The sequence below is a fragment of the Onychomys torridus genome, chromosome 7 (genome assembly GCF_903995425.1).
Source record: "Onychomys torridus chromosome 7, mOncTor1.1, whole genome shotgun sequence".
NCBI classification, from domain to species: domain Eukaryota; kingdom Metazoa; phylum Chordata; class Mammalia; order Rodentia; family Cricetidae; genus Onychomys; species Onychomys torridus.
The window spans coordinates 93,584,699-93,610,440 of record NC_050449.1 but is presented as its reverse complement, the minus strand read 5'-3'; the positions used below and the strand labels follow the sequence as shown (position 1 = coordinate 93,610,440).

General features: G+C 36.2%; 1 protein-coding gene across 1 annotated transcript in view; it reads right to left on the bottom strand.

The window, feature by feature from the left end:
• Stag1 (stromal antigen 1) overlaps positions 1-25,742 on the bottom strand; it is a 346,634-nt gene that overhangs the window by 127,471 nt on the left and 193,421 nt on the right. The window contains exons 9-10 of the mRNA XM_036192569.1: positions 25,052-25,125; positions 3,913-4,036 (exon numbers count right to left, since the gene is read on the bottom strand). Of these exons, the coding sequence (XP_036048462.1) occupies positions 3,913-4,036; positions 25,052-25,125 (198 nt within the window). The remainder of the gene's footprint in view (positions 1-3,912; positions 4,037-25,051; positions 25,126-25,742) is intronic.

The window sequence follows — 25,742 nt, the reverse complement described above, 5'->3', positions numbered from 1 at the left end:
CCTCTTGAGTCTCATGTGTGTGTGTGTGTGTGTGTGTGTGTGTGTGTGTGTGTGTGTGTGTGTGTTCTCAATATGTTAGCTCTTGTTATCCACTTCTACAAGTGTTACTATTTGTTATGTTGGGTGTGGTCAGAGTACCCTCATTAGGAACTGACCAGAGGAAGTTCCTTGATCTTAGATGTTCAGATTTTAGGTCTTCTGTCACAACAACACAAAATGGACAGAGACAGTGTACAATAACTGTAAAGGGTGGCAATGTTAAAAGGGAAGGCAGTAGAGAAACTATTAAACTTGCTCATAGGCTACAGTACTCTAAGCAGCAAGAGAGGTGGAGAGTTGAAAAAGTACTATGCATACACAATAAAAAGAGACCAACAATGGATGAGCAAAGAAGCAAGCACAGTTTTCCAGATGTAAAGTCATAACTTAAGGCAACATGACCAACTTCTTTCTAAATGTAGCCTTAAAATAAAGACTCAAACCAAACCAACCAACCAAACAAAAAACCTCTAAATTCCTTTATCAAGTATCATAGACTTAAAAAAGTTTAAGTACAGGGGTTGGGGATTTAGCTCAGTGGTAGAGTGCTTGCCTAGCAAGCGCAAGGCCCTGGGTTCAGTCCTCGGCTCTGCCCCCCCCCCACCCCCCCAAAAAATTTAAGTACAGCAAGGACATGAATAGTTTTATTTTCATCTTGTGAACTGATATTTCTCAGTGACAACTTTTTTTTTTTGGTTTTTCGAGACAGGGTTTCTCTGTGTAGCTTTGCACCTTTCCTGGAACTCCCTTTGGAGACCAGAGAGATCCGCCTGCCTCTGCCTCGGGAGTGCTGGGAGTCATGTGCCACCACTGCACCGCCCGGCCTCAGTGACAACTCTTAATTATCTAACTCCACTCCCAAATCTTGGTACTTCACCTATTAAGTGTCTGGCTGATGCCACAGGAACTTCCTACAGATTAAATTAGGAAATATCCATGAAAATAACTAAGAAAACTATAAAATAACTAGTTACAATGAAAATTCCAATTTTGGTATGTGGTGAGATTTTGTTTGTACTCTAACAAATAAAGCCTGGAGATCAGACTGTGGAGCTAGTCACTAGTTAACCATAGAGACCAGGCAGTGGTGGCTCACACCTTTAATCCCAGCACTTGGGAGGAGGAAGCAGGAAGATCAGGAGTTCAGAGCCATCAAGGATTACACAAGATTGATCCAGTCTAAAAGAGAAACAGAGCCAGGCAGTGGAGGCTCATGCCTTTAATCCCAGAAATAGAGGGGTGGAGACAGTAATACAAGGTGGGAGGAGACAGGAGCTCAAACCCCTTTTTGGTCTGAGGATTCCATAGAGGTAAGAAGTCTTTCTAGTTGTTGGCTCCTTTACTTCACTGATTTTTCAGCATTTACCCCGATATCTGACTCTGGGATTTTATTAAAACCAATTAAAATTCACGCTACATTGGCACTTAATTTTTTAGGCACCACTATTCTCTAAAGCAAGTTTTGTTATGGTACCATAAGTACTTGAATGGACCACTATAAACAAGCCCTTATTGAAATCTGAATTGTATTTAATACAGTATCTAATTTATATTAGTTGATCCATAAATATTTTTAATGATTATGGAAATAAGAAACTCAGAAAGGTAATATGGTAAATACAGTTACAGTATTGTATATATTTGTTATTCTTTATTACCACTTCTGAAAAATTCTCTTTGGAAAAAAAAGTTTTTCAGAAGGCAGCAAGATGGCTCAGCAGTAAAAACATTTCCCGTACAAGCCTGGTGATCTGAGTTCAATCCCCAGATCCCACAGTGAAAGGAGAGCATCAGTTCTGGAAAGTTCTTCTGACCTGCACAGACATTGTGTGTACATAATACTTTTGTTGGCTTTCACATGTATTGCTTATTTCTTTTTCTTTTTTAATTTTATTTAAATAACATTGTTTTTTCATTTATTTTACATACTAACTGCAGTTTCTTCTCCCTCCTCTCCTTCCAGACCCTTCCTTCCCATCCACCCCATTCTTCTCCCATTTCTCCTAGTCTCCATTCAGAAAAGGGCAGGGCTCCATGGGTTTGTCTTGCTTCTTAGAGTGCACACTGTTCTTAAAGTGACCTTAGTTGGGGTCCTAGAACCCACATGGTAGTTTACAAACATCAACAACTCCAGTCCCAGGGGAACTGACACTATTATGACCTCCTAAGTCACTAGGTTTACACAAGATGCCAATAGATTACATGCAGGCAAAGTGCCCATACACATAAAGAAAATAAAAATAAGCTAAAATATTTAACTAAAAAAATGATGACTGTTTTACAGTAAGCAACATCAAATTAATATCTTCTCAGAATTGGTTTCATTTATAAAGATGAGTTAAAACTACTAAGTGTTATGTAAATGTAGAAAAAATACTCCCTTGGGGGATCAGAGGAAGAACTGAGATGAAGTGAGAGAGAATAAAAGCATTCAGATTTAAATTCATTCTTAAACATTCATGTGAAGGCACTGTGTAATTCTACATTATCTCAAATGAACAAAATTTTCATAAGTCAATCTAAAGTGGGCTTAAATAGAAATGTCTAAATTCACATGAAGATTACACATGAAAAAAACAAACAGGCATTCCAGCCTGAGATTATATTTTTGAGAGAAGATCTGTATTCAGGGAAACAAAACAAAACAAAACATAACATCCTTTGAATGTGGGATCGAGATGGAAGTGAGGGGAAAAACGTTTTAGTCACTAAAAATCTGTATATTAAGCAACCAAGCTTTGATAATGTCTATACACATTCAAGACTTCTAACAGCAAAAATGGACCACAAAACTCTTAATGATAATTGTTATGATGGGAATTTTCAACATTGATAATACTAAATTTTGTTCGTTTGTTTGTTTTTCAAGACAGGGTTTCCCTGTATAGTTTTGCGCCTTTCCTGGAACTTACTTGGTAGCCCAGGCTGGCCTCGAACTCACAGATATCCGCCTGGCTCTGCCTCCCGAGTGCTGAGATTAAAGGCATGCGCCACCACTGCCCAATAATACTAAATTTTTTAATGTTTATTATTAATTTGTGTTTATATATGATCATGTGTGATGTCTGTGTGTGAGCACATGTGTAGAGGCCACAGTACAACTTTATAGAATTGGTTCTCACCTTCTTCCTTTCAGGCACTGAACTCAGGTTGCCAGGATGGTGCAGCAAGCACCATATCACCACCATTCCTTACTTACTCAGTATTTTAATAGTAAACACTGACAGGCATAAGACACAGAAAAGAAGCCTTCAACTATTATTACCAAATTCCTCTTTAGACCTACAAATGTAATAACATTTAAAAAATATTCCAATCGTTGTATCTTAAACAATTCAAAGAAAATACAGCAATTTAAAACAAACTTATTTTCAGGATTTCTCATGTAGAAATTAATGACATAGGATTTCTTTTAAAGCCCAATCTTTTTCTAATAAGCTAGAGATCGATCAATTTAAAATGGACTTAAATCAAGGGCTCTAACATATTCGCTTTAACTCTGACTTAAAAAGTCACACTGGAATATAACCCAATGGAATTATAAACAAGAAAGCTCACTTAGTTTTTATTACAACTAATCACCTTTGATCCTTGATTAGGAGACTATTACCTTCTTGGTAATAATGCATATATCCTCTTGTAATTACAGACACACCAGGTTCTCAATATTAATTCAAGATAGCATTGCATCCAAGGAAGACTATACATAAAGTGTTGTCTTCAATTTTATAATGGTGATCGATAGTTATTTGTATTATCTTAAATTTCATATTATTACGTCTCTTAAGAAATAAGCTACTATAATTTTGATTGCTGTCATAGCAGTACGGAGACAAATACTTCTTCCATCAAAGCTAAAAGATACCAACTTACCCTATCATGAAGAGTCCATCCTACATATTTCAGGTAACTGTCATTTAGGAAGGCATCACTATACATTTTCATCCACACTCCAATTTCTTCAATACAGATGGCTCGAATCTCAGCAATTGCGTCACTGGATGGGGGCAGAGGAAGACAAACCTCTGAATTATACCGAGACTTGGAATGTATCCCAACTAATTTTCAACAAATGTAAATTATATTTTTTCCTTTGTTAAGACAGAGTCTCATGTTAAGAAGCCTGGACTTAAAATTTCTATGTAGCCGAGGATGGCCTTGAACCTCTGATCCTCATACCTTCACTTCCCAAGTGCAGGGATTACAAACAAGTTCTATGATCACATGTGGTTTTACTCAGTGCTTACGAGTGAACCTAGGGCTTTGTGAATGCCAGGAAAGCAGTGTATTAACTGGGTTAAATTCAAAGTCCAATATAAATATTTCCTTAGAACTTTAAAAATTGCATTTACTTAATTTACTTTTATAGGGGCTGCACATATGCCATGGCATGAGTATGGAGGCCAGAGGTCAACTTAAAAGAGTCAGTTTTCGCGATCTGACATATAGGTCCTAGGGCCTGAACTCAGGTTGGCCGGTTTGGCTTCAAGTACCTTCATCCAGTAAGTAACCTCACCAATCCAACATAAATATTATGAATACTGTTTTATACCTGCATTTCAAAAGGGCTCCAACAAAAACATCTTGTTCAATTATTTTTATAAAAATATTCAGCACTAATGCAAGCAATGGCTGCTAGAGATTTCTGACAGTATCACAACCACTGTCAGATTGTCTCAGAAAAAAAAAACAATGTGTCAATATAGAGTTCAAAAATTATTTCTCTAAACAACGATGAACTATTATGAGCGTGCACAATCTTTTTTTTTTTTTGAGACAGGGTTTCTTTGTGTAGCCTTGGCTGTTCTCGAACTCAGAGAGATCAACCTGCCTCTGCCTCTCTAGTGCTGAGACTAAAGGCATGCACCACCACCAGCTTGCATGATCTTTAAAGAATTGAATAAAAATTAATTTTTATGACAGCCAAAAAACTAGTTTACATATTTCACAAGCTAAAATCATGCAGAAGCCAATTATTTGGAGCTGCATAATAAGGGCTGGAGAGATGGCACCATCTGCTTTTCTAGAGCATCCTGGTTTGACTTCCAACATTTACAGGGAGTTTCACAACTCTCTGAAACTGTACAAGTTCCAGGAGATTGGGATGCCTCCTTCTGGCCTTTGTGGGTACTGCACCCACCCCAACACAACAAAAAAATGAAAATGTAAAATAATTTACAAAACCAAAAGCCTTTGAGACATTTATTGAGAATTAAGGAAATGTGTAGTTTAGCTTGTACGTCTATAAAACTAATTTTACCACTTCATTCAAATCACAGGTCTTTCATCATTAGTTAATTATGTTTTAGGCTGAACAATGGAGAATCATCCACTTTAGTTATGAAACAGTAGCAGAAAACCCATAAATTTCATAATTCTACAAATATGCATTCAGTGTGTTTGTTCTGGGATGATTTTCCTACTCTAAGGAAATTTCTCAAAAAAAGGTATTAATAACCTTTTTACTCAACAGGTTATTAGCCCTAACTAAAAAATATATATGAGTGGGGTGAGGTGGTGCACACATTTAATCTCAGTACTCAACAGGCAGAGGCAGGTGGATCTCTAAGTTTGAGGCTAACCTGGTCTCCAAAGTGAATTCTAGGGCAAACAGGTCTACATAGAGACACTGTCTCAAATTTTTTTTAAAAAAAGTATTATATATATATTGTATACACACATATGAGAAGATAATGTGAATACTTTTGGAGTTCAATCAAATTTTAATTTTTCTCACTATATGTTTAAGTAATTTTAATTCTTTAACAAGACACACTTCTCAAGCCTGGTGGTCAAAATGTACACCTTTAATTCCAGCACTTGGAAGGCAGAGACAGCTGTATCTGTGAGTTTGAGGCCAACCTGGTCTACAAAGTAAGTTCCCAGACAACCAGAACTGTTACACACAGAGAAACCCTGTCTCAAAAACAAAACAAACAAACAAACAAAAGACACACTTCTCATTGAAATTAGCAGTAAAACCCAGCTGTAACTTAGTATTAAGGCACTTTTCCTTAATTATTTTTTCCCAATATTCTGCAACCACTGAGTTCTAGGTGTGTGTCACCACACTCAGATAAATTATTTATCTGTCTCTTTTTAGGCAAGCTCTTATAGTATTCTTATTCTATGGTTCTCAAACTCATGACAATCTTTCTGCCTCAGTCTCTCAAGTGTAGCCAAGCAGGTTTCTTTTCAGTGAGTTCTGGATTCAAATTCAGATCCTCAGGCTTGTGTGCCAAACTGTCATAGATACTGAATCACCCCTCAACCCTTTTGTGGTGTTTTCAAAGTATGTCCACAAATTATTTAATGGTCTCTCTGGTGGATGTTTGTTTATCTTTTCTTAAGTATGGGTACCCTAAGTAACACACCAGTGACGAAAATGGTTAAAATGAAGTTTTGATTCTAGGAACCAAATCAAAAAAGATATATGTGGTTAAGTGGGAAACCATTTGTCACATTGATAACATTCAGGGTACCCTATAAGGAGATCAATGGAATGAGCAATTGAGGCCTTCGCCACCACTTATGCTGTTTTAGAAAAAGATGTTCCAACTTCAGACAGAGGAATGTGTTTGAAAAATGTCTTGTAATTTTAAGTTAAATTTATTTGACAGATAAATTGAAAAGTTAAATTTTAATTATTAATGAGGTAATGTGCTGTTTCAGTAGGTATATATGTATTGGATAACATTTAAATCAGACCATGCATAGATCTCAAATATTTACCATGTCTTTATGGCAAAAAATTTCAAAATCCTTCTTCATCTTTCCATCTTCTTCTGCCTGCTGTATTCTTCTCTTCCCTGCTCCTGTTTCTCTTTTGTTTTTTAGAGGTAGAGGGCTTCTTTAGATGTTCAAGAAAGATTCTTACTAGGTACCCGAGAATAGTTCAATCTCACAATACTATTGGCTTCATCCCCAAGAATGTTGGGATTAGAGGCATACAGCACCACAACTGACTTGAAATAACGACTTCCAGCTTTGGGAAATGTAGTTATAGTATTGTTATGTATAGCTAATCTAGTAACCAGAACCATCTAGCTAATTCCTAATCTATAAAAACTATGACATAATAATAGCTGCTTTACAATGGCTGAGTATAGGGATGATTGATTTTTTAATTAATATTAAGGATCTTAGTCATCAAATAATATACCCACATGTCTTGTTTTGGGGTCAAAATATCAGTTCATTTTTGTTGAGAGAGTTCAAATGCATCAGTAATTACATTTTTATGGTGACCTCCATGCCTATAATATCATTAGTTATACTCTGATTACATATATCTTATCTTCTTTCATATTCAAGTTAAACATCATTTCTTCAATGATTACTAAAAAGTGTCTTAGAGTTTTCTACTGATGTGGTAAGACACTGACCAAAAGCAACTTGGGGAAGAAAGGGCTTATTTCATCTTACAGTTCATAGTAGTCCAAGAAAGTCAGGGCCAGAACTGATGCAGAGGTCATGAAAAAAATGTTGCTTACTGGACTGCTTGGCTGTTTTTCTTATATAATTCAGGACCACCTGCCAAGGGGTGGTAGAGACCCTTTGGGGATGGAGCCTGCCCACATCAATTAAATGCTCCAGACTTGTGTACAGGCCAATCCTACAGGGGCATTTCTCAATTAAGATTTCTCTTCCTGCCGGGCAGTGGTGGCGCCCGCCTTTAACCCCAGCACTCGGGAGGCAGAGCCAGAAGGATCTCTGTGAATTCGAGGCCAGCCTGGGCTACCAAGTGAGTTCCAAGAAAGGCGCAAAGCTACACAGAGAAACCCTGTCTCGAAAACCAAAAGATTTCTCTTCCTAAATGTCACTAAATTTGTGTCAAGTTGACATTAAACTTGCTAGTACAGAAAGGAGCCTATTAGTAGACATCACTTTTCTGCCCTCTAGGAACTAATACTATACTTTAGTAGATAGGGTATAAAAGTGTGTAACAGTTGTTTCTAAATCTTGAGTTGATTACAATTCTTGATATAAAGATTTTTTTCAGTCGTTAGTTTTCTCACTAAAATTACTTTGTATGCACAATCTCTTGCTCCAATAGCCCCATCCCATTCAGACAGGTAACAGCTAAGGGGTCTGACAGTACCAGAAGAAGAAAAGTTAAGATAAGAAGAAAAATATCAACAAAAATTGTAAGACAATACTCATTTTTATAGCATTTTGGCACCAGGACCTTGAAATGAACAGCTAAAATTAAATTTAGAATAAACTCTACTTTAAAAAATTAAACAAAGGAAAACTCCTACAAAAGGATAATTCTAGTATAATTATATTACTCTTTTGTTTTTACCTCTATTTTACAGTGTAGAATGATGTTAGTTTCTATGGAAAAAACTCACCTAATTAACTAACTGTATTAACAATTTGAGTGTTTAACACTCACTAACAAAAAGCTTTTAATACCTGCACTTTGGATTGGTTTCTTGACAAATGGGAAATTTATTTTCTACTTACAATAAAATGAAAATGAAGTCTAGTTGATTTTAACAGAATGTTCCTTGCATATTCTGGTCACAGTTTTCCCAGTAATTAGATGAAATTTAAATGATTGCAAAATAAAACTGGGGGAAACTCTTAACTAAAGTGGAGGTATCAGTACAATCAGTGCTCACATAGAAGGAATATCAAAAGGTCTAAAATGAATAATTCTGTATGTCCAAAGGTCTATAGTATGATTACAGTATAAAATTCATTCCTATCTCAAACAATTCTTTGTGAAATTTTGCTCTAACATATATTTTCTAAAATAGAGTAACTATATAAATTGTGTGTATGTGGGGAGGTGGGGATGAGTGATAAAATGGAATTAGGTGAAATAAACATCTAACCAGGTTGCTGAAAAAATATTGCCTTACTGTCTTTTATTACATCATGAATAAGAATTTTAGACTACAGAAGGTAACTAAGAATAAGACTTTTAGTAGAAAGGGGGCTTAATGCTGTTAAAGGACATCACAGTGCAAAATGCTGAGAGGGGTTAAAGGAGGCTGTTGAGAGAAAGCTCTGCATACACTTGAAGAACTGAAAACCTGTTCAATAAGTACATTCAACTCCTATTATTTCAGCAAACCAATTATTTTAAATGTATGGAAATGTCCTATCAAGGACTATGGACATATTTTGTAGCAGAATGTTTTCCTACGCCTGGGATAAATTTCCAGGAAAAAAAAAAAAAAAAAGAAAGAAAAGAAAAGCAATAGGTTCACAAAAGTGAAATTATGTTACATCTTGTTTTGGTTGCATTATGCATTAGTAAAAAAAAGTGACAACATTCAGAAAATCTAATATTCTTTCTGAAGAGTCCATTAAGAAGCATAGACGAGGATGAGGCAGGAAAATCAATGTCATTCTGGGTTGAGTTTCAAGGCAGATGAGGCTTCTAAGAAGGTTATGCCTCAAAATAAAATAAAAAACAAACAAGAAAAAGAAAATAGGCAAACATGACAGGATCAAAAGGGACAATATTAATTTTTTTTTACTTGGGGTGGGGAGAGAGACTAACAAAATGCCTAAGAAATGGAATAAAAATCACAAAATATTAAAAAGAAAAGATACTGGTCTTCTATTCAAATAACCAATAATCCCTAGGAAAGTGAAGAAACTTTGATAGTAGCCCATATTTATACTTCTAGGTAGTAGCAAGCACTATAAGCTGGAACAAACAAACAAACAAACAAACAGGTCTGTACACGTGAAAACAACTCTTGACAGAGAAAGGATAGACCAGAAAGAACAATTCTTGCAACAAATCCAGAGTTAGGAATGCTTCGGGTTTTGGTGATCCAGCAAATTACACACAGTATTATTCGAACACTGGGGGGAAATTAGCCACAGGCTGAATTCTAAATTTGTTCTTGGCAAACCTTAAAAATTTAACATAACTGATTTCCATAAAATGAATATGAAAGTATCCAGTATACAACAAGGAAAAAACCCATAATAACTGGCATGATAAAAATTAAATAAAAATAAAAATGAGGCATGAAATGAAGAAAATTACTGAAAAAGAGGGAAAACCCCCACAACTCAATCCAAACAAAGAAATTATACAGAATGCAAAACGAACCACAACATCAAAACTATTATTATGACACAGTTTCTATGTTCAAGAAGTTATACACAAGTACAATATCCTAAAAACCATTGAAGAGCAAAAAGCAAGACGAAGAAAATGGTAATAAGTTGTATCATAATAGAAAAACAAACGTATTGGTAAAGAGAAAGAAAAATACAAAAGTCTAAAATGCAGCCGAAATAAAAAGTAAATTCACTACAAACACTTCAAGAAAATAATGACAGCAAATTTCTAAGATAACAAGACAAACCAGAGACAGTGGATCTATTCTTTGATAGGACTCAAAAATTAAAAAAAAAATAGGGTTGGGGATTTAGCTCAGTGCAAGTGCAAGGCCCTGGGTTCGATCCTCAGCTTAAAAAAAAATCCAAAAAACATTCATTTAGAGTTCCACATTAAAAGACAAAATTGGTAATGACAGGCCCAAGTAAAAAATTCTGCCTCCCACCTCAGCCATGAAAAACAAACTTGACTAATTTGGGATTTTAAAAGTGGAAGTCAATGCCATTTTGATATAAAACAATTTCTTCAAACATCTGAGCATAGAGCAGTTGCAGTCATGTGACTTCCAGGCTGAAGTTGCCCAAGAATACCATCAGCTGTGATGTAGAAGATGAAGATACTAAATAAATGTTCACATGCACAGAAAAGGTCTGTAAATAAGAATAAAATCTATAAAACATAAAACAGGGAAAGATCATAGGTTTGGCTGGCCTGCAAGAAAACAGAACAGAATACTCAACTGAAATTATCAGTACATGGGCCCAAATACTAAACTTAAACACACAGGTTTTTTTTTTTTTTTTTTTTTTTTTTTTTTTTTCCCCTGTTTGTTTACCATATGAAGGGCTGGGGATTGAAGCCAAAGACTCATATATGCAAACCAGGTACTCTGTCACCGACAAAAATTTCAGTTTTACTAAATACAGACATTTTATTGTTAAAGTATTAAATGAGAACATGATCATAGTATTGAACCAACAGTGAATCGGAGCAAAGTGAGTGAAAAAGAATTATGACAAAAGAAGGAAACAATGCCAAGTTTCATCAATTTTATTAGTTATGGTACTGAAGTTCTAGCCAAAGCTTCCAAACAGAACAAGGAATAAACATCAAACTGGAAAATAAGCTGTCAATTCTCATTGTTTTCAGATGACATGAGAGTATTACATAGTTAAAATCTCCAAGATTTTGCCAGAAAACTATGAGAATAAATAAACTTGGCAAAGTTACAGGATATAAAAGCAACATATAAAAGTAAGTGGCATTGCAATACAGTAACAGCAAATGATCTGAAGTTGAGCTCAAGATAGCAGCTTCACATAAAAACCAAAAACATACCTAGGGATAAAATTCACAAAAGGGGTAAATGTGTTCTACAGTAATATCTATTAAAACACTGATAAAGACATTCAAAAGAAATCCTTGCTCCTCCCAGTATCTAACATTACTCCTTATTTTTCCCTAGCTTGTTGTGTGTACTTAGGCATGTGAGTATCATGGTATACATGAGGTCAGATGATAACATGTGTAATTGGTTCTTCCCTTTCATTCTTTTGTGAGTTCCAGGGATTGAACTAAGGGTGTCAAGCTTGTACAGCAAGTACTTTACCTACAGAGCCATCTCACCAGCCCTGTTTCTGGTTTTAATCTATTTAGAGCTGACGGATTTTCCTGTAGGCGAGAAATAAAAATCCCCTTTCATATATTTTTCTAGATGTGGTTATATAATATTCCCAATATTATTTAACCTACGTTAAAATATTTTTGCATAGCCAAGGAAACAATCAACAGTATAATGAGACAGCCTATCACATAGACAATAGTTGTAAAGCACAAATTTGTTAAGGAGTTAGGATCCAGAAAATTTTAGGAATCCTAAAAACTTAACATCAAAATAAACAAATGGTTAAAGATGGCAAACATCTCTCTCTCTCTCTCTCTCTCTCTCTCTCTCTCTCTCTCTCTCTCTCTCTCTTTCTCTAATGTGGAGCTGAAGATTAAACCCAGGTCCTTGCCCACTGAGCTAAAACCCCAGCCCCGGTAAACATCTCTTAACAGACATTTCTTAAGGCATTCATATAGCTAACAGGAATATGAAAACAAAAAGCCTACTATCACTAGTTATTAGGGAACTCAGATAAAAACATTTAGAGATTCATTAGCTCAAGTAAGAATAGCTATTAAAATGTTGTAAGACTGTAGAAAAGGGATCATTTGTTGATTTTTGGGAATTAAATTAGTAGTTATTACAGAAAGCCTAATGGAATAACATCAAGTCATAAAGGTCATTCAAATAAAGAGGCAGAAATAGGGGAAAATATTTTTTACAGGACTTGCAATATAGCTCATAAGTAAGTAAGTAAAAAGTCAGTTTTAGCTAGTCATGGAGACATAAGTCTGCATTTGGAGATGGAACATTTAAGAGGTGGAGATAGGATATGAGGCCAACCTTAACAACAGTGAGTTTGAGGCCAAACTAGGCCACATTCTGTCTTAGATCTACATCTAGATTCTGTCTTAGAAGTGTGTGTAGCAAGGATGACCCCAGCTTAGACTACTAGCAATAGTGGAGACAGTCCCTGAATTGGCCTACCCTGATAATCAGATGGGTGAATACCCTATCCATCATCATAGAGCCTTCATCCAGTAACAGATGCAAAGAAATACAGAGATCCACAGCCAAGCACCAAGCCAAGCTCTGAGAATCCAGTCGAAAAGAGGGAATAGGGATTATATGAGCAAGGTGGGTCAAGATCATTATGAAGAAATCTACAGAGACAACTAAACCAAGCTCATAGGAACTCAAAAACTTTATTTAGACTGAGAACTGTGGAACCTACATGGGACTAAACTAGGCCCTCTGCATAGGGGATACAGTGAACAGCTCCTGGCAGTGGGATCAGGATCTATTTATTCCTGGTGCATGAGCTGGGTTTCTGAAGTCCATTTCCTATGGTGGGACACCTTGCTCAGCCTTGATTCAGGGGGGAGGGGCTTGGTCCTGCCTCAACCAAATGTACCAGGCTTTGCTGTCCCTCCATTGGAGGACTGACCCTTTTGGAGGAAGGGATGGAGGGAGAGTTGGGGGAGAAAGCTGGGGGGATGGGGAGCAGGAGGAGGGATGGGAGGGGGATCTGTAGTTGATATGTAGAATGAGTGGAAAATTTACTTAAATTAAAAAACAAACAAAAAGAAATGCTCTAGGGCCATCAAATTGACCATCAGGCTTTCCATGCCTGATCACCTGAGTTTAATCCAAGGATCCATATAGTAGAAGAAAAGAACTGACTTCTGCAAGTTCTCTGTAACAACCATACATTTGTTATGCTGGGCGCGCGCGCGCGCGCGCACACACACACACACACTCAAATAAAAATGTAATAAAACATTTTTAAAAGAAAAAAATGTGTGTATACATCAACATTAAAAAAAAGTATATGGGCTGTGGTGGCACACGCCTTTAATCCCAGCAATCGGGAGGCAGAGCCAGTCGGATCTTTGTGAGTTCCAGGCCAGCCTGGTCTACAGAGCGAGATCCAGGACAGACTCCAAAGCTACACAGAGAAACCCTGTCTCGAAAAAAAATGACAACAACAAAACAAACAAAAAAAGTATGAAGGCCTTACACATCTAAAATTTGATTAAAAAAATCCAAAAGAAACCTTAGTTAGATAAGCCCATATAGATGCATAATTGGGAAACTACTGAAATATCCAATAAAAATTGTGAGTGCTATAAAGTAGAAGGATTCATTCAATGGAAGATTAAGATGAATATACAACTTTTTAACCATAAACAAGTAATTCTAGTAGGTAGTGCTGACATTTAAAAGTATTGGAAGAAAAATTTGAAAATGTGAACCAAGAATTCTGTCTGAAACAAAACCATTATTCAAAGATGAAGTTGAAATATTGGTTTCCTAGATAAATAAAACTGACAAAATTTGATGGTAGCCAATTTGCTTTACAAGGAACATGTGGTGTTATTGTGTTCCCCAAAATATTGTGCACCCTAATAAATTTATCTGGGGTCAGAGAACAGACAGCCACTAGATATAGAGGCTAGAAAATGGTGGCACTCACACCTTTAATCCTAGCATTCCAGAGACAGAAATCCCTCTGGATCTCTGTGAGTTCAAGGCCATATTGGAAACAGCCAGGCATGGTGACACATGCCTTTAATCCCAAGAAGTGAGCCTTTAATCCCAGGGAGTGATGGCAGAAAGAGAAAGATATATAAGGCGCGAAGACCAGAAACTAGAAGCATTTGGCTGGTTAAGCTTTCAGGCTTTTGAGCAGCACAGTTCAGCTGACAGCAATCCAGTCTGAGGAAACAGGATCAGCTGAGGAACTGGCGAGGTGAGGTAGCTGTGACTTGTTCTGCTTCTCTGATCTTCCAGTGTTATTGGCCTTAGGTTTGTTTTTATTAATAAGACTCTTTAAGATTCCTGCTACAGGAACACAGCGGGATATTTTTCAAATTAAAAGTAAATATTACTATACAATATATTGGAAAAATGAAAAGTATCAAAACTGTTAATAAGGTGTTAATATGAAAGATGGCATAGCTTTCCCTGTCTTGCGTTTGTCGAAAAGGGTATGACTATATTTATTGATAATGTTAACACTGCACCATGGGGTAATAAGAATACAGATAAAATATACATGGAAACAATAGCAAAAGAACACAAAAAGCTGGGTGGTGGTGGCGTATGCCTTTAATCCCAGCACTCAGGAGGCAGAGGCAGGCAGATCTCTGTGAGTTCGAGGCCAGCCTCGTCTACAGAGTGAGATCCAGGACAGGCACCAAAACTACACAGAGAAACCCTGTCTTGAAAAACCAAAAACCAAACCAAACCAAAACAAAAAGACACAAAAAAGGACAGAAATGATTGAATAAAACTACTTTTATGAATTTGAGACAGGTTAATTTATCATTCATGTTGAAATCCAAACCAAAAGCAAAAGAAAATAACACTTTTAGACTGCATTTAAAAAAAAAGAACAAATACATGCTGCTTATGAGAGATATACTTCATACTGAAAGACATAAAAAGTTTGATAAGTGAGTAAAATAAACTAAACAGAGCAGGGGAAAGGTAGATAGAGAGGGTACATTGTTGTCAAAAAAAAAAAAAAAAAAAAAAAAAAAAGAATTATGCTGGGGGGGGGTGGTGGTGGTGGTGGTGGTGGTGGTGGTGGTGGTGGTGCACTCCTTTAATCCCAGCACTCAGGAGGCAGAGGCAGGTATTTCTCTGTGAGTTCAAGGCCAGCCTGGTCTACATAATGAGTTCCTGGACAGCCAAAGGCTATTACACAAAGAAACCCCATCTTGAAACCCCCTCCCCTCAAAAAAAGAATTACTAGAAATGGACATTTCATGACAAAGAAATGAACAAGCAGGAAGATAACAGTATAATATATTTTTTTGTATGTACATGGAATACTTTAGAGAATAATGGCAGAAAATCAGAATACCTACAATGTTCACAAATTAAACTGGTTTAACACAATTCAAGTCAAAGAAATCATAAGTGAAAATTAGAAAATAATTCTGTACTGACAAAAGACAAAATGTTAACAAACCAGAAGTCATAGTGTGTCACTAAAGCATTTTCTGGGAGATTATAAACTGAAACAGAGAAAGGGAAGAGAATATAATCTTTAACTAGTAAGTTTGTAAAATAAAAAAAAAAATTGAAAATGATCAACTAGAACCATAGGTGACACAATAAAACAAAACAAAACAAATCCCAAGGCAGAAATAAAAAAAATGAAAAATAAAGTTAATGAAACTCTATCTCCAATTATCAACAAAACAGATTCAGCTTTAGTTATACTGACCAAAGCAAACAGAGGACACATACTATTGAATCCAGTATGAATACGGGGATGTCACTGACAATCTTACAGACACTAAAAGGAAGAAAATCATACCAAGAGTAAAACTAGACCTCAAATTTATACTTCAAAAGGTGAAAGACTGGCTTAAGAACATGAGTTACCAAGTCTGACTTAACTGAAACTCGCTATACCAAGAAAACCCTGGATCAGAGGTTTGCTTGGTGTTCTTTTCCCATACATATAAACAATATCATCTTTCATAAATTCATGCAGAAAACAAGGAGACATTTCACAGTGGATTCTAAAAGTCTAATATTCAAAATAATTCTCAGCTACTATTTGAATTTTTGTGCTAAAAGCTTCTATCTCTGATTTGAGCTACTGAAACATGGTAGAAACTTAGCAATGGCAATGACAGAGGTGTTTAACGACAGGGTTTGTCTTGAAGAGGACTGTGGAACACTGCTTCTCCCTCTTTCTCTGGTACACTGATTTCTTCCTTTCCTTCTTTTGTCCCAGCCATGAAATGAGCAGCATTGTTCCAACATGTAGTCTTCAACATGGTATGTTCCTTCATTAATGGCCCATTAGAAAAGAAACCAATTGGCCATAAACTAAAACTTCTAAAATATGAGCCCAAATAACTATCTTCTTTGCAAGTTTATCATCACAGATACTTTATTACAGTAATGAATTAACTGGTCACACCCAAGAAAGCACATGTAAAATAGAAAATAGAAGTAACTTAAACCCTTAGAATATTAAAACTGATGCTAAAACATAATCATTAAAATTTTCTCAAAATACAAATATGGCCTAATATATAAAAACCAATTAAAATATGTTAATAAAGAAAGAAACCTCCATGATACCAAAACAGAAGATCAATCATATATGCATTATTAAAACACTGAACAAATTAAGCTACATCATCCTATCACATATCATATACATAAAACTTATAGTTAATAACATACTAGCCAGTCTTTTCAGTTGTAGATTTATTTTTAATTGACATAATGATTATCTACTGATCTGACATAATTTTCAATACATATAATCCTTTATTATAATCAAATCAGGTTAACTGACATACCCATCATTTTAATACTTATTTCTTAGTTGTAAGAACATTTAAGACCAGGCACAGTGGCATACACCTGTAATTTTGGCTTATTTGGAAGGCTGATGTAGGAAGATTACTAATTTAAGGCCAACTTGGGCTATGTAAGAAATACCTGTCTTGCTCGGCAGTGGTAGTTGGATCTCAGTGAATTTGAAGCCAGCCTGGTCTACGAATTGAGTTCCAGGACAGCCAGGAATGTTACACAGAGAAACCCTGTCAAAAGAAAAATGGAAAAAAAAAAAAAAGAAAGAAAAAAAAAACCCAAATAAACAAACAAGAAACATACAAAAATCCTCTTTGGGGAATGGGTGGGTATTTTCAAACATACTGTTTGTTGTTAATTACACTCATTCCACTATGCAATATAATACCAAGACCTAGTCAGTCTGCTGTCTTTTTTTTTTTTTTTTTTTAGACATGGTTTCTCTGTGCAGCTTTGGAGCTTCTCCTGGAACTCACTCTGTAGCCCAGGCTGGCCTCGAACTCACAGAGATTCGCCTGCCTCTGCCTCCTGAGTGCTGGGATTAAAGGCATGTGCCACCATCTCCTGGCTAGTCTTTCTTTGTAACTGGATCACAAAGTACCAACTTGTCTCCACATTTAATTCTCTGCTGCTCTAACCTCCTGGCAATAACGAGTACTTTCTCTACTTTTATGACATTGATATTTATTTCAACTCTAAATATGAGCAAAATAATGCAATATTTGTCTTTCTGTGGCTTGTTAATTTGACTTTCAGCATATCTGTGAAGGATTATCTTGATTAGATTAACTACCCTAAGAAAATCCACCCTAACGGAGGGCAGCACTGTTCCCTGGACTTGGGTTCTGGACTGCATACAAAGGAGAAAACCATGGAGTGCTCAGCCATAATGGGATATTTATATCACAGCCCCTTACCCTAAAACTCACGAACCATCATGAAAATATAGGCAGTAAGGTTGTAAGAGCCACAGATCTGGGAAGAAAGGGCAACTGGTGTCTTCTGGGCCTAATATTACACTTGCAATCATGAACTCATAGCAGCTGTGGTTGACTGCAGGAGACCTGAATCAGACAGATCAAGTCTGCTGCAAGATCCCACCCCTAGGTGATAACTACTGACAGCTGTTGGCTGCTTGGGAAAGGAGAGTGTTTTCCTTAAGGATGTGGCCCATGGCAGGTAGACAACACTCCAGTGGATGGCTCTATCATTAGGATACTGGTAGCACAAATTGGACTCAGGGAATTACTTTTTAAAAAGGGAAGTAGAAGGGTAGGTAATGGATGTAAGAGGAAGCAGGAGGAGGTGAATTTGAGCAAAACACATTATATTTAAGAAAAATATTCTCAATGGCTGAGATGGCCCATGCCTTTATTCCCAGCATTCAGGATGCAGAGGCACAAGGATCTCTATGAGTTCTAAGTCAGCCTGGTCTATACAGTGAGCCAGCCAGGGATACATAGGGAGACCCCTGACTCAAAAACCAAAGCAAAGCAAAGCAAAACATCCTATGGCTGAAACAAAGTAGAAAGCCAGCTAAGCACAAGGAATCATTACTCTCTTACTTCTAATTGCCCATGCAATTTGACCAGATGTTTTAAGCTCATGCTGCCTTGACTTTCACACCACAAATGTATCCTTAACTATGAGTAAAACCAAATCTTCCTCATTTAACATTGCTCTTGACAGCAAACTTTGTTATAGCTACAGAAAAAGTAACAGATAACGCTCGGGTTGACTCCACATCCTGGGTACCGAGAATGATGTTAATCCATACTAGTTGTCTTTTTTGACATACCAGTGTCATTTAAGTTGGACATATAGTCAGTAATGGGATGAATAAGTAGTATGGTAAATTTATCTTGAATTGTTTGAGAAATCTGCACACTGTTTCTGTAATAGCCACACTAATTTACATTCTCATCAATAGTGTATGAGCTGCTTTTTCTCCAAACCCTTGGCAGTATTTATAATCTTTGTTTCTTTTATAATTGCAAGTCTACCTGCTTGACTATACTTTTGATATGTACAGAAAACAATGTTTAAATAAGGAATAAAGCAAAAGTTTCCCCTTAACACTTCATCCACATTATCTTGAGATTATAGCCAATACAATGGGAAATTTTAGGTGTGATAAAGATGGTTGTTCTTTTAATCAAGAGAAAAGAAGTTACTTCACTAGAATTTCTGAGGCAGATGTTAGAGTACAGAAGGGACAGTGCTGAGAATTAGAGAATACTGCTGTGAGATAATGATCTTGTACACTGTAAAGATTTGCCTCTCCTGTTGGCTTAATAAAATGCTGATTGGCCAGTAGCCCTGCAGGAAGTGCAGGTGGGGTGACCTTAGTAGGAGAAGGCCGGGAAGAGGAAAGGCAGAGACCGAGTCGCCAGCCAGACATACAGGAAGGTGAGAGTGTTGGACTGAGAAAAGGCACCAAGCCACGTGGTTAAACATAGATAGAAATAAGGGTTAACTTAAAGTGTAAGAGCTAATTAGTAATAATCATGAACTACTGACCCAATTATTTGGGAAACAGCTGCTGGGAATTCGGAACTGGCAGGTGGGAGAGAAACGTTCCACTACAGAATACTCATCAATGACAATATAAAGAAGGGAACTAAGCAACCAGCATCCACTACTCTATTAAGCCTTTTGAAATTAGTTCTTAAATCATAATTCTATCACTAGGCACAGCGAGGCTAAGTTGCTACTGAGTCTAGCATTTGCTAATGGAAGTAGTCTGGGGAGCTTCTGGGTTACTATGTACTGCACTGCCCCAGAGAGTGCCAGGTTTATATTATGCCCTTTGTGTTAGAACCCTGTTACATAGCATGAGCTTGGGGTTTGGTTTTTTTTTTGGGGGGGATAGTATGCTCCCCCCACTGCCCAAATCACAGGACATAAAAGCAACATTGAAAAATAGTATTATATCCAATAAACCTATCAAAAGAAACAATTCAAACAGCTGATAAATACATAAAAAGGTTTCCTATCAAGCAACTATAAGTCTCCTACAAGATAAAATCTCAGCCTGGAGAAACTGTCTAATATAAAAATATATCCAGGGTTGGGGATTTAGCTGAGTGGTAGAGCGCTTGCCTGGCAAGCACAAGGCCCTGGGTTTGATCCTCAGCTCAATACACACACACACACACACACACACACACACACACACACACACACACACACAAATGCTGGCAATGATGTAGAAAAAGAAAAACTCATATGTGGATGTAAATTAACACAACTCTAACAGTGAATATAGTATGGGTGTTCCCTCACACTAAAAATAGATCTACCATATGATCCAGTTAATCTCAAAAGACTGAGAATAGATCTACCATAAGATCCATCAGCACTACTATGTGTGTCTATGTATTTTTTTTTTTTTTTAAGGAAAGCAAAGAGGGACATAGATACCCCTGTGTATTGTGGCATGACATACAATAGCTAAAACATGCAATTGTCATCGGTGAAATCTCCAATAAAACCAACAGAAAATCTACCACACAAATATAGTGTAATTCAATTACATGAAATGAATGGAACTAGAGTGTATTATGTTAAGTGAAAGTAACCAAACAAACAGACCTGCACTTGTGGAAGGTTAAAAAAATGTTGAGCTGAATGTAGAAATAAATAAAAGATATGGAATAGGGCTGTTTGAGTATGGAAGGGAGGAAAGTGGTGGCTGCAAAGGGAAGGTGGATTTTGTCAGTTCATGCAGTGATTTCAATAATATGTAAAATTAATACATGTTAACAAAAAATGAAAAGGTAAGACAAAAAGTTAAATCTTATAAGGCATTGTGAACATTCTAGAAGCATAAATGAAAAAGACATATACTACCTATTGAAATAATTACTGTAAACATTTCACATCATGGAACCATACAGATAAATATACCCAGTTAGCTTAATGGCACCTATTATAACTGATAAAAAAATGATCTTGATTGAGACATATTACATTCAAACTGAAAACAGAACAAGAGAAAGAAAAATTCTAGAAGCTGAAGTAATAGCTCAGTTGTTTAGAGCACATACTTTTCTTTTAGAGGACCTGAGTTCAATTTTCAGCAATCATACCAGTTGGCTATAACTACCTGTAACTCTGGTTCAGGGAATGCAAAACCCTCTCTTGGCCTATGTGAGTACTATAGTCATACACTCAGATACATTCATACACATAATTAAAAATGAATCTTAAATAAGAAATATCTCTAAAAGCAGCAAGAGAAAAATCATCAAGTGGCATGCAAGAGACTCACCAGTAGACTAAGGACCTTTCAGAAAGATCACATGTAATGAAAGAATGAAATGATAAATTCAAAATCCCCAACAATCAGTAAGCAAGCAAACAGCTGCTAAATCAACACTAATATACTTAGTGTATCATTTGTAAATGTAAAATATCATTTAAAAATAAAGATAGACAAAAGCTTTCAACAGTAAGCAAATATTACAAAAATATATTTCTACAACTTGCTACAAAATTAAATACTGATGTGAACCATAATACTGGAAATAAAAATATAATTACTATCATGAAAACATATCCTAAAAAACTTACAGTAGAGCAAATACATGAAAAAGAAAAGTATATATTATCAATATTATCAGAAGAGAAGACAGGAAAAAAGGAACCAAGAACATACAAAACAAAGAAAAGGATTAACACAACAGGACAGGAAAATGTCTTACCAAAACCTTAAATGTAAATGGATTAAAATCTCTAAATGGAAGATAAGACTGACTGAAGGTATTAAACAAATCAAAATTCCTCAATATATAATGACTATAAAAAACAAACCCTGTAACAATCAAATCACAAAAACAGAAGGTAAAGACATTGAGCAACAGACCATGACAACAGAAACTACAAGAAAACAGTAGGAGTCATTCTCGGATCATAGGACACAGAGGATGAATTAGAAATTGTAAGAATAATAATAAAGGAACCAATTCAGTAAGGCAAAATAATTTGTAAAGATCTGTATAACCAACGCTACTATATGTAATTACATAAAACAAAGGCAAAATAGGCATTAATATAGTAATAGCTAAGAATGCTAACACACCATGTTCATCAAGGGAGACATTATACATCTCCCTCCAAACAAGAAATGATACAAGCCAGACAGACCAAACAAACAAGGGCAGAACATTACTCAAGCAATTACCCAACATATAGTCTTATTGCTTCACCACACCCAATAAAACATATGGAAAAGTTAAAACAAGCCTGAGAAAACTGAAAACAAGAAACACCCAGTGAACTCATAGCATGTATCACCATTAGTCAACAATGGAAAAATCAAATGACAAGACAAATTTTAGAAAGTATAAAAACATGGAATGTACAGTATTGTTTCAAACAATCAACAAATAAAAGAGGAAGTTAAATGAAGAAAGTTAAATATCAAAAAAGTATATTTAAAAACCTACAGTAATATAGGAAAAGCAACGGAAGAAGAAGAAATCTGAACAGCAATAAACAATTATGTAAGAAAAATTTCAAATAACTTACAGAGTGAACAAAAATTCAGGAAAAAAAAAAAAAAAGCTGGGTGTGGTGGCCATGCCTGTAATTTCAACACTTGAGGGAGGAAGGAGGGGGGAGTGCTAAGGCAGGAGGAGGATTGTGACAAGTCAGTGACTATCCTGGGTTGTAGTAGTGATTATCTGTGCTATGCCCTGAAGCACTGCCCTTAGTGAGGCAGCAGGTAGCTGCTAGGTATCTGCCCCTTGGGCATGGCCCGGATGGGGACCATTAAGACCTGAGATGCACATATGTGCTCTCTCTTTGCTTTGCTTTGTTTTGATCTTGGATGCTGGTGTGGATCAGGGCAGAGCTCTCTGGAGAACAACGCTGGACCGTCTGGGATTCTGCTATAATCCCTATTTCCTGTATCGTGAGTTAACCCCCAATAAATTCCTATAATCATTAAGCTATTTCCATGGACTGGTAGCAATTTAATTGCATTACTGGGCTGAAGAGTGAGACCAGGCTTTAAATAATCAAAAAACCAGAAATTAGAGAGAGAAAAGAAAGCAAAGCAAAGCAAAGCAAAAGAACGATGTGCCAAAATCAATGTTAATAGAAACAAACCAAAAATAAACAGTTAAAAAACATACCCCCCCCAAAAAAAAATCAATAAAAGAAGTTGGTTTTTTAGCTATTGTGGATACAACAGCAATGGACAAAGATATCTGTTCAGTAAAGCATTAATTCCTTTGGGTAAATACCAAAGGAGTGGTATGGTTGGGTCATAAGGTATTTCAGTTTCTAATTTAAAAAAAACTGAATCAGCAGAGATGCCCATCAATTGACAAATAAATAATGATAACATGGTACATGGACACAATGGAATTTTATTCAACTGTTAAGGACAATGAAATTGTAAAATACTTGCTAAATGAATAGAACCCGAAAAACAAAAATTATACCCATTGTGGTAGGTAACCCAGGCCCATTTTCTTCATTATATGTAGATTGGAACTTTGACCTTTTTGTGTTTTATGTGTTTAACTTTGTAGTGCCTCTGAAAGTCAAGAGAGTAAAGGGAACACTGGGAAAGGAGGGGAGGAGCTTTAAGAGAGCTGGGAAAGAAGGACACAGGTAAAGAGAAAGTGGAGAGGGCAACTGAGAGAAGAAAGCCTTCAACAGGGAGTACGGAAAAGAAAAGATAGGGGAGGAGTGACCAAAACCAAGGGGACATTGTAAAAAAGGCAGATGGAAATGTATCTTCTTGTAACTAATTTAAAAACATAAATGAGGGGTTGGGGATTTAGTTCAGTGGTAGAGTGCTCACCTAGCAAGCGCAAGGTCCTGGGTTTGATCCCCAGCTCAAACAAAACAAAACAAAAAACAACACATAAATGAGAGTTTGAAGGAAGACACCCTACATGGGTTGAAGTCCTACCCTAGAAGCAAAGACAGTCACTAAACAAAAATCCCAGTGTCAGTTGTGAACTATTTCTGTAGGGGTTGCTGGAAAAGGAGGACTCAGGGGCCAAAACAATAAATATACTTATTGTGCTGGACATAAGCAGACTATTATAATACTATTTGAAGGACATTGCATACACTGATTGGAACATATGGATAAATTAAGCTGGAACTGAGCTGGAAGCTTCCTGCCTGCTGAACAGCTTTCACAGTCCTGGAAGGTGCTATAAAGGCTACCATAGGTGGGATGTGCAAAAGAGGAATCAGAGTCAGGAGATAGGTGACAGAGGGAAAAGTCAATGGCCTGAACCAGCTATGGATCCTACAAGTTAGAATACAACTAAAGGCATTACTGATATAGGGGTAACCAACCAGTCTCGAAATTTGAGGCCTGCTCCTCATAAGAGGATCTATTCCTGATATTGTAAACCGGGTCAAAAATCCATGCTTGGCAATGTCACAGGTCCTGGGGGAAGCTTACTATTACAGCTTTGCAAGAGGGACACAGTATTAAGATGCCTTCTGAATATTTATATCAACACACAAATAATATTTTCTCAGCCTTCATCATAAAAGCCTTCCTTGCAGTGAATAGCAGAAAATGTATAGACTAAGGGCTGGCAGGTTGTCACTAGTAGGTGACAGATGAGGGTTACTCCTAAACAAGACATTTAAAGTACTACACTAAAATGTTTCTAATGTGATGACACTTAGTAGTTTATTACTAGGCCATATTGATTTTATGTTCACATCAATTCCTTTTACATTAATGAGAATATAAGTACACAGGGTATCTTCAAAGATAATAAATGTTCTGAGTTAGGAAGGATGCTTCAGTAGCAGTGATAGGAAAATTTTGTTCAAATATTAAATTAGATTTGTAGACAAAGCTTTTTTTCCATGAAAGTAAACAAAATAAAACTAAATAGTGTTTTATGGCTACATAGACTATGCTATAAATAAGCAACAACTATTTAGGTTAAAAAAAATTCTAAATGATTAAAATACCTTACCGGTATCTATGAACAAATATACCCTTAAAAATAGAGTTCATCATATTTTCAATTTCATCTTGGTTTTCTTGTAGCTGAAATGATAAAAAAAACAATAAAAAAGAAAATTGAAATACTGGTCATTTTATTTGGAATGAACAGTTCCAATTATTTTAAATTACTGATTATCTTCATTCTGAATAGTTATCAGCTTTTTTTTTTTTTTTTTTTTTTTTGAATGTTCCCCCTTACCCTAGAACAAGGATTCTCTTTGTAGCCCTGGCTGTCCTGGAACTCACTCTGTAGACCAGGCTGGCTTCAAACTCATAGAGATTTGCCTGCCTCTATCTCCCTAGTGCTATGATTAAAGACGTGCAATTCTACTGCCCAGCTGGTTATCAGCCTTTTGCTGAATGTACCACTGATGCCTGAAATTATCAGTACAGCTTCAATAGTTTTGCCACGTGGGCTTGGGAACCTCTCCTCTTTCCACACATACATTCTAGAAAAGAACCAGAAGTGGTGGACTTTGGTCAACTTTGTATTTCTATGGAATGATCTATATTTGGAATCATCTTACGCATCTACATATTTCTCTAAACCAGACTTTTGGCTTAGTTCTGCCATCCTTGCTTAAGAGGTCACTCTGATTTACATGGCTTTTCCTCCTTCACAAAGCATCATATTATTAGTCTTACCTAAGTAACCTATA